General features: G+C 33.0%; 2 protein-coding genes across 4 annotated transcripts; both read left to right on the forward strand.

Moving 5' to 3' along the window:
* Positions 1–1570: 1570 nt before the first annotated feature.
* Positions 1571–7424, forward strand: LOC141677211 (mitochondrial-processing peptidase subunit alpha-like). The gene is made up of 13 exons (XM_074483024.1): positions 1571–1756; positions 2548–2796; positions 2878–3174; positions 3276–3443; positions 3583–3750; positions 3840–3920; positions 4034–4100; positions 4318–4415; positions 5676–5748; positions 5880–5950; positions 6069–6118; positions 6936–7048; positions 7126–7424. The coding sequence occupies exons 1-13, from the start codon at positions 1733–1735 to the stop codon at positions 7173–7175; spliced, it is 1509 nt and encodes a 502-aa protein (XP_074339125.1). The 5' UTR covers positions 1571–1732; the 3' UTR covers positions 7176–7424.
* Positions 7425–10240: 2816 nt separating this feature from the next.
* On the forward strand, positions 10241–14559 carry LOC141676585 (NAC domain-containing protein 75-like). Of its 3 annotated transcripts, none has more exons than XM_074482257.1 (6): positions 10241–10630; positions 10867–11044; positions 11236–11801; positions 12232–12513; positions 12928–13044; positions 13716–14559. In XM_074482257.1, the coding sequence occupies exons 1-6, from the start codon at positions 10511–10513 to the stop codon at positions 13806–13808; spliced, it is 1356 nt and encodes a 451-aa protein (XP_074338358.1). In that variant the 5' UTR covers positions 10241–10510; the 3' UTR covers positions 13809–14559. The 3 variants fall into 3 exon arrangements, with proteins under 3 accessions (XP_074338358.1, XP_074338357.1, XP_074338356.1); XM_074482256.1 differs by having other exon boundaries at positions 10242–10630; positions 12232–12522; XM_074482255.1 differs by having other exon boundaries at positions 10245–10630; positions 12232–12522; positions 12925–13044.
* Positions 14560–16989: the final 2430 nt, after the last annotated feature.

Raw genomic sequence — 16989 nt, forward strand, 5'->3', positions numbered from 1 at the left:
GTTGAATAACAGATCCACCGATATTTTCAGTTGTAGGCGACTGTCCAGATTTTTGGGCTAGTGTTGGCCATAGGATCGTATTAAATATCTTTAGACAATTTGGATTTGATACCATAAACAAGAAAATATATGATGGCTGAGAAGTTAGCACTATATCATTCATCAGAATACTTTATATATAGAGTTACAAAGGAGTAGGATAAGTACAACATATGAGAAGATATTAACAAGTACAACAATAAGATCAGTTCTATTCTACATAAAGAAACTTATCACAATCATAAACAATAGAGTCTAGCAACAGCAGGAGACATGGAGAATCCTTGTAACAACATGACTTATTGCAACAACATGACTCTTGTAACTAAACTTCTCTAATAACAACATGACTCTTGTAACTAAACTTCTCTAATAATGTCCACTAGTCATAAAACCATAAGGTTAACAGAAGGTTATAACATGCACTTCTTATTTTCTTTGTAACAATATCAGGCTAATTCTATTTTCTTATTTTCTTCCCCTTCAACTTTGCCAGGTTAGTAGTAAAGTTGCTAAATAATGATGAAGCAACAAGTGGTAATTAGCAATCAGTATATAGATTTCCATAACCAGAAGTAAAAAGATAATTTTATAAGCAAGTGATTTCAAATTTAAGTTTTGTTTTTCTTAAGGCTTTTGGTGTCTATTAAATTTTAAGAGGCGAAGGTATGAGCTTTCTGTTCTGAGATAACTTTTGCAAAAAAATCCTAAAGTTAGAAATTTACTAAATTTAGATAAAATTTTTAACTTTACAAATATTAAGTTTTGTTGAAACTAATCTAACATTATAAAATTAATCACTATATAGCTCAAGTAATTTTGAGATTATCGGAGTTTTGTTGGTTCACTCTTCGATTATTACTCAACCAACAAATTTATTAGAACAAATACTCAATTCTTAGAATATATACTCTATAAGTTATTTTAGTCAAAAAAAATCTAACATAATTAAATTAGAAAAGATATTTTATAAATTAAACAAATAAAAATATTTAAATTCAACAAAATTTCCCTAAAATTGAATAAACTAAAAAAAAGGAAATATCTTGTAGCGGCTACACCAGATCCGATTAGGCGAGGTATCGGAGGAGCAGCCACGCACACGGAAGTTATCAAAAATGAAATCATAATTGATTATTTTAAAAATTTATCTACAATAAATTTAATTATTGTAATTTGCATGTACTTTTTTATTTATGACTATTTATTAAATACTAAATAAGTAATATACACATTGGTTTAAAATCTTTCATTGTGCTTAATAAAATAACTAATGGTAAAATATTAATGAAAATCAAATTTTTATATTCCTTCTTTTGTTGTCTACCATATATAGACCAAATTTATTATATTTTGACAAAGTAAAAATGAATTAAATCAAAGAAAAAGAAAATGTCTTTTTTATTAATTTATATTACAAAAAGATACAAAAAATATTTAATTTCAAGATCATATAAAATGAACGGCTGAGATTGAATTTGATCCCTCCCCCGTGCCACAAGAAATAGTCCACACGTGTGCCAGTCCACCATAATCGCCGTTCTAGACTCTCACCCCTCTTTCATATACACACACACGATACATACATCCTTAACAAAACCAAGATTTCATATATACATACACACATAACTTATATACACACAAACATATTATAATCTTGGTTTTTTGGCTCTACCCATCAAGTTTAATCATCATGTATCGCCTTAGGCCTATCAAGGTACCTTAAAAATCCAATCTTTATGTTAAAGATTCAATCTTTATGTATGTAAATGTGTTTGTATGTGTTTTTGGTAATGTTTTTTGTTTGGTTTTGTGATTTTTGATGTGATTTTGTGATGCTCTTGGATTGTAGTGTAGGTTTTTATGGTAAAGTTTGAATCTTTTTGAGATCTGAATGTGGGGTTTGTTGAATTTATGTGATTTTGTTGAATTGATGATGGGTTTTGATTTGTTGGGACTTTTCGATATTCGGGGTTTTGGTTTTCGGGTGGGTGATTTGATGGGGTTGGAGAAAAGTTCACTCTTTAGGGTTGAGCATTGTGTAGTTTTGGGTTTGGGATTGTTGATTAGTTTGGTTTGCGGAATTTAGGAAATAGGCTTTGGAGCTGGTATGTAGTAGTTTTGCGAATATGGTAGTGATTTTTAGGTGTTTTGGAGGATTTAAAAGATTAGAAATTGGAATGTTCTGTGGAATTAAGCGGCGTCACTTAAAATGTGGAACTTGATACGATAATTGGGATAATGGTGTAGCGGTTGTTTTTAGTAGTTTTGGAAATATGGTTGTGATTTTTAGTTTTTTATTGTTAATGGCAGCTACATTATGTTTTGGAGAATTTAAAAGGGTAGAAATCAGAACTTTTTGTGGAATACAGCAGTGTCACTTAAAATGTGGAACTTGATATGGTATTTGGGATAATTGTGTAAAGGTTTTATTTGCAGTTACCCTTTGCTTTTCATTTTGTTGCGAGTTTGTATCTAATAGGTTGACATTTTGTAAAATGTGAGTAGGGAGGGGCCAGTAACAGGAGGCTGGCCAGGTTTTCAAGTTCCAGTGCTGTTGCCACTGCTGCCAAGTCATCATCTTCGGGTGGTTTATTTGGTTGGTTAACTGGAGGAAAAGGTAGCTCTTGCCCTCCTTTAGATGTGCCTCTTAAGGATGTTACCATCCCTTCTGCACTACCAGATCATGTTGAACAGGGCAAGACTCAGATAACGACTCTACCGAATGGTCTCAAAATTGCATCGGAAACGTGTGCGGTATGTTACATTGTAGTTTGTGCTTTAGGCTGAAGAATAATATATGATATGATGCTCATAAATTTCAACTTGGTTGGACAGGGGCCTGCCGCATCTCTTGGGCTGTTCATCAACTCTGGATCAATCTACGAAAAACCACATGAATTTGGGACGACGCACCTTCTCGAACGTATGGCTTTTAAAAGCACATATAACCGTAGCCACTTGCGTATCGTGCGGGAAATGGAAGCAATTGGTGGAAATATGACATCTGCTGCTTCTCGAGAGCATATGAGTTACACTTATGATGCTATCAAAACTTATCTTCCACAAATGGTAGAGTTGCTTATTGACACTGTCCGGAATCCTGCTTTCCTTGATTGGGAGGTTAAAGAACAGGTATGTTCCATCTTTTCCCATAAAATTTTTACTATCCTTATATAAGTTGTTCAATTGTTATATTCTGATTCTGTTCTCAATACATATGCTGCCATGTACAGATTAAGAAAGTAAAGGAAGAGATATCTGAAGCATCCAAAAATCCCCCTACTTTGATTTTGGAGGGACTTCACTCTGCGGGTTATAAGGGCGCATTAGCTAATCCTCTAATGGCCCCAGAATCTGCAATGGACAGTTTGGATGCCAGTGTATTGGAGCAGTTTGTTGTTGTGAGTATAAGAAACATATATATTATGATACCTTTACTATCTCATTATTAGTCCTCCCCACTAAATGTCACTTTTACATATATCTGATAAAGAGCTCTAGCTTTTTCTTGCCACTGATCAGTTTCTAAACTTTTTCCAGGAAAATTACACTGCTCCTCGAATGGTGCTTGCTGCATCAGGAGTTGAGCACGAGGAGCTATTAAAATATGCTGAACCTCTTTTATCTGATCTACCAAGTGCCTCTCCCCCTAAGGAACCAAAATCGGAGTATGTTGGCGGTGATAGTCGTATTTATGCTGCTTCACAAGTAGGTTACACTATCCTCTAAAAATACCGTACTTTATAAACATCTAGACCTAATGGTTGATTGCTTCTTACTCTGACCTTTCTTTGCAGCCAACCAATATTGCTCTTGCATTTGAACTACCTGGGGGATGGCATCAGCTGAAAGATGCCATGACTCTCACGGTTCTTCAGGTGGAGTATATCGTTATCTATTGGAATAATTTACATTGTCACAAACTTTTTAGTTCCTTGACACATGTATTGTTACGTGCTTTTAAATGACTGAGTAAATGCTGAAAATGTAGATGCTAATGGGTGGAGGCGGATCTTTCTCTGCCGGGGGTCCTGGAAAAGGAATGTACTCGCGACTATGTATGTAATAGACACTCCTAACTTTCCTATATACTGAATCATGACTTTGGTTTCTTTCAAAGTGCAAATGCAAAACACTATCTTTTGCAGGCTTCTTTTTATTGCTTAAATTGTAACATTTTATGGAAATTTTCATAATTTGCATGGTGTTGCTAGCAGGTGCTTATCCTAATCTTTCATATTTGGAAATTAACAATTTTGCTGATACGTTCAACAGATCTTCGTGTTTTGAATGAGTTCCCGGCTATTCAATCATTTTCTGCCTTCAGCTCCATTTATAATACTACTGGCTTATTCGGAATAATGGCTACCACTGTAAGATATCTACCATGAACACCAAGTTCTCCAAAATTGTAAATTTATTTGAGTTTGTTGCGTGTGTTTTTCCATGTTATCAGGTCTGCGTTGATTTTTTAACTTGTGCATGTACTCTATGTGTTCGGGTTGGAGACTTTGCATTAGTGTTCAACTAAATTCTATTTTCGAACCTAATTAATAAACTTAGAATTGTTGCAAGAGCTGCTTTAATTAACCCTAAAAGGCACTGAGTTAACCATCTGATAAGTCAATATTATTGAAATGTTATATATTTTAATTTATAATGTTATATAACAAATAACAGTATATACTAAATATACTAATTACTAAAGTTTAATGAAACCTTAATGATGTTGTGGTAAAGGGTAATTGGGAAGAGTAGATCGGCAGTTATTTTATAATCTGGGTACAACAGATGTGTGAATGAAACCTAGCTATTCCCCTATCCCGTTCTTGTATGCTGTTTAAACCAAATCCGTCTCTGCATTCAGGCATATAAAATTTGTTTTCTGTAGCGAGTTCAAGAGTGGAGACTAGGAGCATTGTTGTAAGAGCTGCTATAATTAATCCTACAAAGGCACCGAGTTAACGGTCTGATAAGTCAATATTATTGAAATGTAATATATTTTTATTTGTAACGCAATATAACAAATCAACTATATATATATATATCTAAGTTTAATGAAACCTTAATGCAATGTTGCCGTAAAGGATAATTCTGAAAAGTAGATGGGTAGTCATTCTATAATCTGGGTGTAGCAGATGTGTGAATGAAACCTAGTTATTCCCCAATCCCATTCTTGTGTGCTCTTTAAACCAAATCTTTTCCTGCTTTCAAGCATATGAAACTTATTTCTGTAGCGAGTTCAAGAGCTGAGGCAAGAAGTTGTATTAGTAATCCCACCATATCATTCAGGAGATGTATATATGTTTATCTAGTGTTGTTTTCATGTTAGTGGGAGTTGCAGGTGAGAGATAATCTTTGATGTTGGTGTTTAAGGTATGTTTAATGTCTATTGAAGGTTTTGCACCTCAGTGCGCCTAATGCCAAAAGAAAAGCTCTAAAATGAGAATTTCTGCATAGTTAAATACTTAAATTGTGAGGCTTTATGCAATACCACTATGAAAGAAGAGTTTTTTAATGTGTGACATTTTGTAAATTCTAAGATTTCCTGTAGATGTGAATAATAAGGCACTCCCAGTTTTTAATGACTTTTAATGCTACTGAGTTTAGTTCTTTTTATTTTGTGTTTTCAGGGTTCTGACTTTATAAAAGAAGCCGTGGACATTGCATGTAGAGAATTTATTGTTATTGCGAACCCTTCGCAAAGTATGTATCCAATCCCAATATTGAATAGCGCTAATTCTTTCATATATGAACTAATTATATATATAATTTTCCTGGGGTGGGTTGAATTTTATTATGGCCTTTATTGAATCTGTTTTCATCGACTCTTTCAGTTGACCAGGTCCAGCTAAATCGAGCCAAACAGGCAACAAAAGCAGCAATTCTGATGAATTTGGAATCCAGAGTATGCAATCTGTTTATGCCTTGTTATTGCTGACTTGATTTAATTCAATTTCTGTCTTAGTCTTTTCAATGTAGCATCTTGTGTTCCATTTATTTACCTTTTTGGTTCGTATTTACAGGTGATTGGAGCAGAAGATATGGGTAAACAAATTTTGACATATGGTGAGAGGTATGACATTTTTAGTTAGGTGACAAAAATGCTCTTATCACGATCTCGTATAGATGTGACCGGGGCGCCATTCGGTTTTTTATCGCATATTACATGATGATTGCAATTCCTCTTTTCTGTGACTTTCAACTTCAGCCATTTTTTACTGCCCAGATCCATGCATCATTGCCTGTTTAATGGTTACTCTACAGAAATATGTCCAATTCCATTTTAATGGAAGTTTCTTGTCACTTAGCACTTCCCTGGAGCCTGGACCACCTCTTCTTGTGTTGATATAGAGTGTGACATTGTCTATACTCTTTAATCTTACCTTCTGGATGATGAACATTGATATACAATTCCACCCTCATGTTGAACGTCTAGTCTAGATTTTGAAATTGAACTCTACAATTTTCTTTAATAATAGGAATTGCTACTAGCAGTGGAACTGGGAGTACTATATTTGGAAACCAGACCTAGTAAAAGCTTGCAAAGTGTCCCACATTTCATTTTATCAAAGACTGAAAACAAATAAAATTAGTACTAATAAGATCACGCGATAGACTCACGTGTAGTTAATGTATCCTACTGAATTGAATTTTGAGTTGTATGATTTGACTGCCAAGAGAACTGCCTAATTTGCATCTTGGCACGGATTCTAAAATTTTATTCAAGTGACTTCATTTTAAGTCTACAAGTTATCATTGGGATTAATGTGACTTTGGGCTTTTCATATATAGAATTTTAGTAGTCTGCATTTTCTTGTGCTTTCAGACCGGCTTAGTTGAATATTTTGTATCTAATCAATGCATAATGCATGCCCGCCGCATGATTATAGGAAACCTCTGGACCAGTATTTGAAAACTATCGAGCAAGTGACACCCCAGGATATTGCAAACATTGCAAGGAAGCTCATTACTTCTCCCCTTACTATGGCATCTCACGGGGATAGTAAGTTTAACCCATAAATTACAGTATTTCTAGAAACTTCACCTGCTTTCATGTTAATCAGTTATATTGTTGTGCAGTTGGTCATGTCCCCAGCTATGAGTTGGTGAGCAACAGGTTTTTCAAGTGAGACTATTTTTTAAAATCTTTTTTGGCGCATTCGGCATCACCGAAACTTTATATGGTCTCCACAATCCATGTTAATCATAATGGAAGAAACCTTATCACTTCATAATCAAACTTTATTGTATTGGTTGTAATTTATTCTATGGTTTTGAGAAATGCCATCGATGCCTTTTTAGTTTGTCCAACTTTATATATGTAATCATATATATCACCAGGAAAAGGTAGAAATAAATTTTGAGGGTTCTTCATTTCATCCCCCATTGTGGCAGTCTGCCGACAAGTCTAGCCTTTACAGAAGTAGTTTGATATTGTTTTTTGTCAATTTTGTTCGTACCATAACTACAAAATTGCCAGAACTCTAAATCAAAATGCATTCTGATTTGTGTTATTGCAGTGTATTGCTTCTGACAATTTAAAGAAATGAACCATTTTTGTCAATATTAAGGCTTTTTTAATTTTATTAAAGTGCACAATTTCTCAGTTATGTTCAATTTAATTTGTGTATTTGTTGTGTATATTATCTACTTTTTGAGTAATTGAATGTAAATGTTACCCCGGATTCTGGTCCTCCCTCCATCCCTAAATACTTTTCTTATTGGACACATTTGTCAATGCACATGATTATTAATATCCTTTATTTTGTATTAGTATTAAATATAAAAACTTCATTGTATTAAAGTACTCATAAATACGAATCAAACAAGATCAGTTATGACTATATTTGTTCTTATAGATTAGACATAATTTAATAGTAAATCGCTTATCATGAATAGTATAAAAGGTCAAAACAGAAAATATTTTTTTGGGGCGGAGGGAGTATTATTTACTTTTTTAGTAATTGAATGTAAATGTTACCTCGACTTCTTAATAATGAATTTTCACGATTAGAATTTACCAAAATTGATGGATAAAATCCGAACAATGGATCAAAATGTTATTTTTCAGTGTTAAATGGTTCAAAATATCACTTTTGAAAATAATGACCCAAAATATCATTTTATAATGGTATTTCGTATTACGTTTTGTTTTTTAAATGCAAAACGATGCATAGGCTCCGTTTGGTATTGTTGTTGTAGACAATTACAACAGTTTTTTGCTGAAAAACTGTCAGAAAGGTGTTGGGTAAATTTTAAAAGTTGCTGTCTGGAAAAACGCTTTTGGTCTAGAAGTTGCTGTTAGCAAAAACATGCCCCATGCTTTTGGAAAAATCTGTTTTCAGCTTTTGCAGGAAATAACTATCATTTTTACCATCAAACCTTCTCAAAAATATTATTTATATATATATATATTATATGTCAAAATATGTATAAATTAAAAAAATACCAAACAATCATCTAATTTTTCTAATAGCACTTTTTTCACCGGCACTTTTTCTTACAGCACAACAGTTTTCAATAGCACTCCCAAACAGAGTCATAGTGTGCCGTTTTGGTACTTTAATTTTTTTACAATGTGCAAAACGTTAGTTGAAATAGCGTTTTGACTCAAAACGGTACATCATATAGCGTTTTGTACCAAAACGATACTTTATCTACCGTTTCGCCCCTAAAAAAATTCAAAATGTCAAAATGTTACACAAGTACCGTTTTATATATTTTGCATAAACGTTTTTGAAATAACATTTAGGGTCCTTTTTAACCTCCAAGTGACATTTAGGTCAAATGGCCATAAAATCCCTACATTTCTTAAGAAGTCTTAAGAAATCTAACAAAGTAAACAGTAAAAAACTATGGCACATTTGTACATTGTACATTTTAAGGGTTATGGGGAATCTTGTTGCAGTGGGCCATAAATACATGTATGTAATGTACTCCCTCTGTCCCTCCCATTTGTTTACACTTTCTTTTTTTGGATGTCCCATCCAATTGTTTACATTTCAAAACTTTCCAAAAATAGTAAGGTTTTTATAATTTTTAAAATAACTACATCCACTACTTCTCTCCACTATACCCACTTTATACATATAATATTAATCGGTCCCACTACTTTACTCACTTTTTTAACTTTCCTCCACTATTTTATCATTTTTCTTAAACTCCGCGCCCCACCCAAATGTAAACATTTGGCAGGGACGGAGGGAGTATATAGGATAAGCCTTGTATACCAAGCAAAAATATGGGCTGTTTGCTATATGAATCATTACATAGAGAGCACTCGAGCTAAGAAACATGTGATCGACCCCTCAATATTCAGCATTTTTTTTTGCTCTTTTACCTCAACATTTAGCATTTTTTCTGCTCTTCTAATATGTATCTTATCTATGATCGATAGAATGTTTGTTTAGATTTGTTTTCTTAAAATAAATTTAAAAGGGTAAGTGGGTAATTCAACAACATTAGTAAAAGGGGAAGTGGGTGAGCCTATAACACAAGTAGATTTAATTAAGAGAACACTTTCTTATCTACTTGTAAATTAAAAAAATAGTTGATAAATATTGTGATAATTTAATAACAATAAACTAGAAATTGAAAGAAATATTCTTATATCTCAAAAATTGAACACATTAATTAGATACTTTACTTTTACTAAATAACTTAGTCTCGATATATCTATCTATAATCTAGTTTTAAATAAATTTGTGCACAAATGTGACAACTAAGTTTAAAATTAAAATAGATTACATAATTTTTAAAGATACTAGTAAATTGAAAACTTTTTAATGAGCTTTTTATTTCTTATCCCTACATCTAATATAAGTATTTTCAAAATATTTATGCTTATTTTTGTCAAAGTATTGTTAAAAATACACAGTATAATCTAGTTAACAAAATATAATTATTTAATATGTTTATGAACTTGTGTTAGTTAATTTATTTATTAAAATATAAAACAATAAGATTGTGAAACAATTGTAGTAAGTTTTCTAAGACACTATTTTATTTACACTAATTCACTTATTTCAGAAAAATAAACTAAAGAAAAACAAAAATCACAAACCATTAAAATTTATAGGGGATTTAAAATAATGATTTTTTTTAAGATAAAAGCCGAGTTATATCACCAACTTTGCTTTTTCTTTATCCATTTGCTAGTTTCAGTTAAAGTTGAGAGGAAGTCCGGGCTAAAGTAGTTTTTTTAGCTCATTCTGCTCTATTTCTTGCTCTCTTCTTCCTCTTCGTTTCTCATTTCTTGTTCTTTCTTCTTTTCCTACTACTATTTTCTGTTTGAAAAACACTCTAAACATATATATATACTCTACACCTGTGTTAATATATTTGAATCTTGGTATTCTCTAAGTTATTTGGTTTGAGTTCTTTTGATCATCTTATGAAAAAACATATATTTCTTCTCTCTTACATGATTCACAAGAATTGATTTAGATTGTTTATAGAAATTAACATGAATAAGAGTAGCAGTAGCATTAGCAACTCTGATCTCATTGATGCAAAACTCGAGGAACACCAACTCTATGGATCCAGACACTGTCCTGGCTGTGGACACAAGCTTGATAGAAAAAAGGTACAGTTGTTCTAAAGTTGTATAGATAAGAACATAATATTTTGTTTCAATAGTATGATTGTATGTTTAATAATTTTTGTTGGTTTCAATTATATGTGGTAATGATCTTCTCAAAGCATGTGTATTCTAACTCTATTTGTCTCTTTTCTTTAGTAATCTTTTTAGGTACAAGATATATAATTTCTTAAAAACTTAAATTCATGCTAAGGTCGTCCAATTCATTTTATTATTCGCAGGATTGGGTGGGTTTACCGGCAGGTGTAAAATTTGATCCAACAGATCAAGAACTGATAGAACACCTTGAAGCAAAAGTTGATGATACTGAATTAAAATCTCACCCTTTGATTGATGAATTCATTCCTACTATAGAAGGCGAAGATGGAATATGTTACACCCATCCTGAAAAACTTCCAGGTAAACAGGTTACCTAATAAATTGATTTGGTTATATTTTTAAACCAAATTAAAATACTAAAACTATTGAATGTTTTATCTAAAATTATCTACCTAGCTAGAGTTAATTTGATTGGTTACCCATGACTTATCTCAATAATTTGTTACACCAAATATAACCTAACCAAGAAATTAATCTACCAACTTTTGCAGGAGTTACAAGAGATGGATTGAGTAGACATTTCTTTCATAGACCCTCAAAAGCTTATACCACTGGTACAAGAAAGAGAAGAAAGATTCAAACTGAATGTGACCTTCAAAACGGAGAAACTAGGTGGCACAAGACCGGAAAAACAAGGCCAGTGATGGTGAATGGCAGGCACAAAGGGTGCAAGAAAATTCTCGTTTTGTATACAAATTTTGGAAAAAATCGAAAACCAGAAAAGACTAGTTGGGTAATGCATCAATACCATTTGGGACAAGATGAAGAAGAAAGGGAAGGAGAGCTTGTAGTTTCCAAAATATTCTACCAAACTCAGCCAAGACAATGCAATTTGTCTGATAGGATTCATACCGGATTAGTTGCTGGTGCTGCTGATGATAATATTCCGGGGAATATTGGAAGCTCTTCTTCGAAAGATTTGATGGCAAATAGAGATGATATGTCTGTTGTTGGAGTTGGTGCATCAATTTCTACTTATATGAATCCTGTCGATATCCATCAACTCGGGCCTCATGATAGTTACAGCTTTTTACCATTTGGGAAAAGCTTTAATGAGGTACCTCTAAGTCCCATAATTAAGATCAATGAGATTTATAAATACTTAACTTAAGGTATATAACTTGTTTAATTAAGCTCTATGTACCCTGAGTGCGATAAGATAGCTCAAGTGATAAATGTTTATCTCTTATCCTCCCGGTTTCCGGTTTCCGGTTTCGATTCTCGGAACATTTTAAATTATGTTAGGGTCCAAGTTGATGAACATTTTGTAAATGAAAAAAGTTGATGAGTTACATTGTCTTTTATCATACAAATTGCTTGTGATAAAAGCATGCAAGCTCTATCAATATCAAACTTGAGTTGATAATATAACAATCCTCTTATTATAAACCAAACAAAAAAATGCTTATCAAAAGAAGGGAAAGATAGACTCATAAAAAGACTTGAGTAACTGTAGTACTATATATACGAATGAATTATTTTTACAGGTGAGAACTGTAGGAGATAATGAGAGTTCAGCAACTGCAATGGAGACTGCAGCGACGACAACAGGCACGCGCGGAGAGCATGACCTTCGTATGTTACATCAGCAGATTACACATCCTCATTCACATCATCAACAACTAGCAGCAGCATTTCATATGAACATGCCTTCGCATTCTATATCTACCATTATTTCTCCTCCTCCGGCTCTTCATCACAGTTCTACTGCAGTCATTCCTAATGACGACTCCTTTCATTTGTCGACAATCATGCTCCAACATGAAAACGTAATTCAGGTTCAATCACTTATTGATCAACTCTTTCTTCAAAACAATATTAATGTACTTGTAGCTGGTATGATGGATGAAAATAGTTTCTTCTGAAAAAAAGAAATATGACAGTTGGAAAATATATATGCATATATAGTGAAACTTAATATAGTTTGGCTAAAACTTATATCGGATTTCAAAAAAGTTTTGCAATTAAATTTAATGATAAGGTTATATGTACATTCCCTTAAATTACCTCTGAATATCATGGTTATATTGCACATATGTAGCTAACCATTAAGTGACACATCTTGATTCCTGTTAAAATTGTAGGGGGACATGTATATGTAACATGATCACTATATATATGATTATGTTTTTAGTCTATTGTTCTAATTGTGTGCATGTATGTGTATATATGGGTTGCAGCAGCAGCAACAACAAAATCAACAGCAGCAGCAGCAACAAAATCATGGGCTAGGAGGAAGGTCAGAAACAGGTTTGGAGGAACTCATAATGGGATGCACTTCGTCTCATGATATCAAAGAAGTGAGTGTCCATCAACTTTTTGACCCTGAATTCTATATTTATCATTATACCATGCACCGTTTATGATATAGATGTGTGCATGCCGCATGCGCGTCCTTAATTTATCTTCTTAACCCTCTGAATTATTTTGAACATCACTATATTTTCTTACTGTCTAAATTGATTAATATATCAATAGAGGAACTAATTATATTATATTTGAAGGTCTGTGATCCATTCTCCACATTTATTTGTTCTCTAGTTTGAATGCATAATTATATATAGGACGACTACCTTTGCTGTGTCTGGTCTATGTTTACTCTCTCTCTCTCTCTCTCTCTCTCTCTCTCTCTCTCTCACTCTCTCTCTCTCTCTCTCTCTCCCTCTCTCTCTCTCTCTCTCTCTCTCTCAAACACACAAACACACACACAAAATGTGTTTGTCTTCATGCATGATCAGCTGTGTTTTGACTGGGTTATATTAGAAACCTTTTCTTTTTAATTTTCTACATTATCAACTTTCAATAAACGAATGCAAACAACTAAATACTCATTTATAATAAGAAGTTTAAGTACATTGTTATTCTCAAAAAAGTACATTGTTAAAGGGCTTCCCGTACAATTCAATAATACTTTTAATCAAATTTGTACAAACCCTAACCCTAATATATTAAAATTTTATACTGTGTGCAGGAGGCACCTAGTACAAACCCACATGAAGCAGAATGGTTAAAGTATTCCACCTTCTGGCCGGACCCTCATGACAACCCGGATCATCATGGGTAGAAGCAAAAGTTTAAAGCAGAAAAAGATGCAAATAATCAATAAAGAGAAGAAGAAATAGTACCAAACACCTTATATAGATGCACAGTACTCGTTCCTCTATATGTATATGTAGAGACAACATCATTACATTATCACCATTAGTGTTTCATAGACTACTTAAACCCTCTCCAACTTCCTTTCAACATGAGGCCAAAATTATCATGATACACACGTATATAGAGCAAGAATTACGCCCAGGCCCCAACACTCAAAATTTCTGAATTCCTTATATATAAGTTTGTAGAATATGTCGATTATAATATTTATGCTAGGGGGCCTGAAAATTGAATTTGACTTGGACCCGAAGTCAAGAGACAACCCTGTTTTAGATCATGATCATTTTAAACTCTGGTTCCGTCACAATCCTCCATGTACATGTACTTGGGTAATAGATCTTTTCCTCTCCCCTGGTTCAGCTGAAATATGTTGGAAAATGAAAAAGTACAATAAACAATAAAGATTAAAGAGAGTGAGCACAAAGAGAAAAGAAAAGCTTCGAAAGGAAAGACAGTGCAGGACATGAGAATTGAGAAGGCTGTTTGTTCTTTACTGACAGTAGAAGGGGAGACTAAGAAAAAAATGAAGACCCAAATTGAAGAAAGCATTCAAGCCCTTGCATCAAAGTTATAACCATGCATTACAATATTGTCATCTTTATAAACGTGAGCCCCTACATGAATCATTTGTATATTAAGTTAATTATTATATTGTCTTTTAATTAACTTAGTACGATTATCTTTCTTTATAAATACATGTGGTAAAATGTACATCATACAATAGAATTGTAAATATTTATAGTTGTTATTTACTGGCTTAAAACAGCTTGTTGATGCACGTATTTTATTTAATGTTGTATGTTTCTTTACTTTAATTTGAATTAAAATTTTAATATTATATTATTAGTTTGAATTAAATTGATAATACATTTTATTTGAAAAAGATAATTTGATCGGTTATTGAATTTTCGATTATTTTATTTTATTAAATAGAATGACCCGTGTTATTTTGGAAAAAAAGAGGGTTTGGTTAGAATGTGTTTTATTTAATCAGTTAGTTATTTATATTTACGGTGTCAATATTCTATTTTCTAAATAAAAAGGTAACATATTTGAGTTGAAAATTGTTGTGAAAATGTTGTGAACTTGATGATTTAATTAACAAAACATCTTGTTAGATTTAACTCAGTGAAAAATGTAGCACTCAACGGATAAAGAGTCTAGTCCCGACAGATGACTCAATATAGTTCCGACGGATGATGCTTTACTTATCCACCGAGTGAGTAGCTTATGTAATAATAAGTCATGTAACACATTCCTACATACATCTTTGTTTAGATTCTGTAGTGGCATATAAGTCATGATGACTTTAATTAGATATGCAGAATAGGTTGATTAATTGTACATAGATGATATCTTGTAATTCTGCATAAATGAAATGAAGTCAAATGCCAAATAACTATCAACGGATGATTAACAGAGCTTCGACGGATGATCAACAAAGATGTAGACGGATGATCAACAAAGATGTTGATGGATGTTCAACAAAACTGTCGACGGATGATCATGTACTCAACAGATAAAGAATTCAAACATCAGTCGACAGTGACAACACAGTCATATGCGCCAAATGTATGCAACAGGGATGTGGGAGCCCATTTGACAGGGTTTTGAGAACAAAGAAACATTGCCATTTCTATGCTAATATGAAGATGTTGACAGATACTGGAATAGAGCAATGAAGCAGCATTGTATTAGACTCGATGAGTTTTGTCTTACTTTGTCTTGTCTTATTACTGTGTAATCTTGGTGTTATATAAACCAAGAAGTAGCAAATAGAACAACTAACTAAGACTAAGTATTTTTACACAGAGAAATATTTGTAAGCTGCATTCTTAGCATTTCTCTGTATCCTTAGTTGTTCAATATTTGTAAGCAGCTGTGAGCATTTTGCATACAGGGTTCTCTCGATATATAATATATATCTCTGGTGGAATCATTCAAATCCACCAGAAAGTTTTTAAAAACTCTTGTTTCTAATTACTTGTGTTTTGATTCATTTAAGTAACTATTCCGCATTGTGCTAATCAATTCACACTTATATATATATTCGAGTTAGAATATTTTTATTTCAAGAAAAAGTTTCAAGAATTCCATTCAACCCCCCTTCTGTAATTCTTGGTATATTGTTAAGGGACTAACAATTGGTATCAGAGTAAGCTCTTAACAAATAAAGAGTTTAAAGATCAAAACAATACAACAAGATGAACAAGAAGGATGTTGGAGTTAAGATCCCTTTTCTGGATAAAGACAATTACCATCATTGGAAGGTAAAAATGCACCTTCATTTGCTTTCTCAAGATGAGGCCTATGTAGATTGCATAGAGAGAGAGACCCTCATGTACCAATGAGAACTGCATCTGGGAATGATCCATCAGATGCCAAGCCAATGCATGAATGGTCAGATTCTGACATTGAACAAGTCAGGAAGGACAAGAAGACCATGAACATTCTGTTCAATGGAGTTGATGGTGATATGTTTGACAACATCATCAACTGCAAAACTGCCAAGGAAGTTTGTGATACTATTCAGATTATCTAAGATGGCACTGAACAAGTTAGAGAAAATAAGATGCAGCTACTGATTCAACAATATGAGCAATTCCATTTTGAAGAAGGTGAAAACCTTACTTATATTTTTAGTAGATTTCAAAAACTACTAAATGCTATGAAGTTGCATGGAAGAGTTTATCAAACCAAAGACTCTAACCTCAAATTTCTAAGATCCCTACCAAAAGAATGGAAACCAATGACAGTCTCCTTGAGAAACTCACAAGAATACAAGGATTTTACACTAGAGAGACTGTATGGCATTCTTAAGACATATGAGCTTAAAATAGAGCAAGATGAAAGAATGAAGAAAGGGAGAAAGAAAGGAGGTTTCGTTGCACTAGTTGCTGAATTGGAGAAAGAGAAGGAAGTGAAGATGAAAGCTGTTGATTCAACTTCAAGGGTCTGTGAAGACAAGGGCAAGGGGCTGGTTGCAGAAAATGAAGATTCTTTGAGCCAAGATGACATGGATGACATTGATGAACACCTAGCATCCCTGTCAAGAAGATTTGCCAAGCTCAAGTTCAAGAAGAACT

Source organism: Apium graveolens, chromosome 8, assembly GCF_009905375.1.
Source record: "Apium graveolens cultivar Ventura chromosome 8, ASM990537v1, whole genome shotgun sequence".
In the NCBI taxonomy this organism is placed as follows: domain Eukaryota; kingdom Viridiplantae; phylum Streptophyta; class Magnoliopsida; order Apiales; family Apiaceae; genus Apium; species Apium graveolens.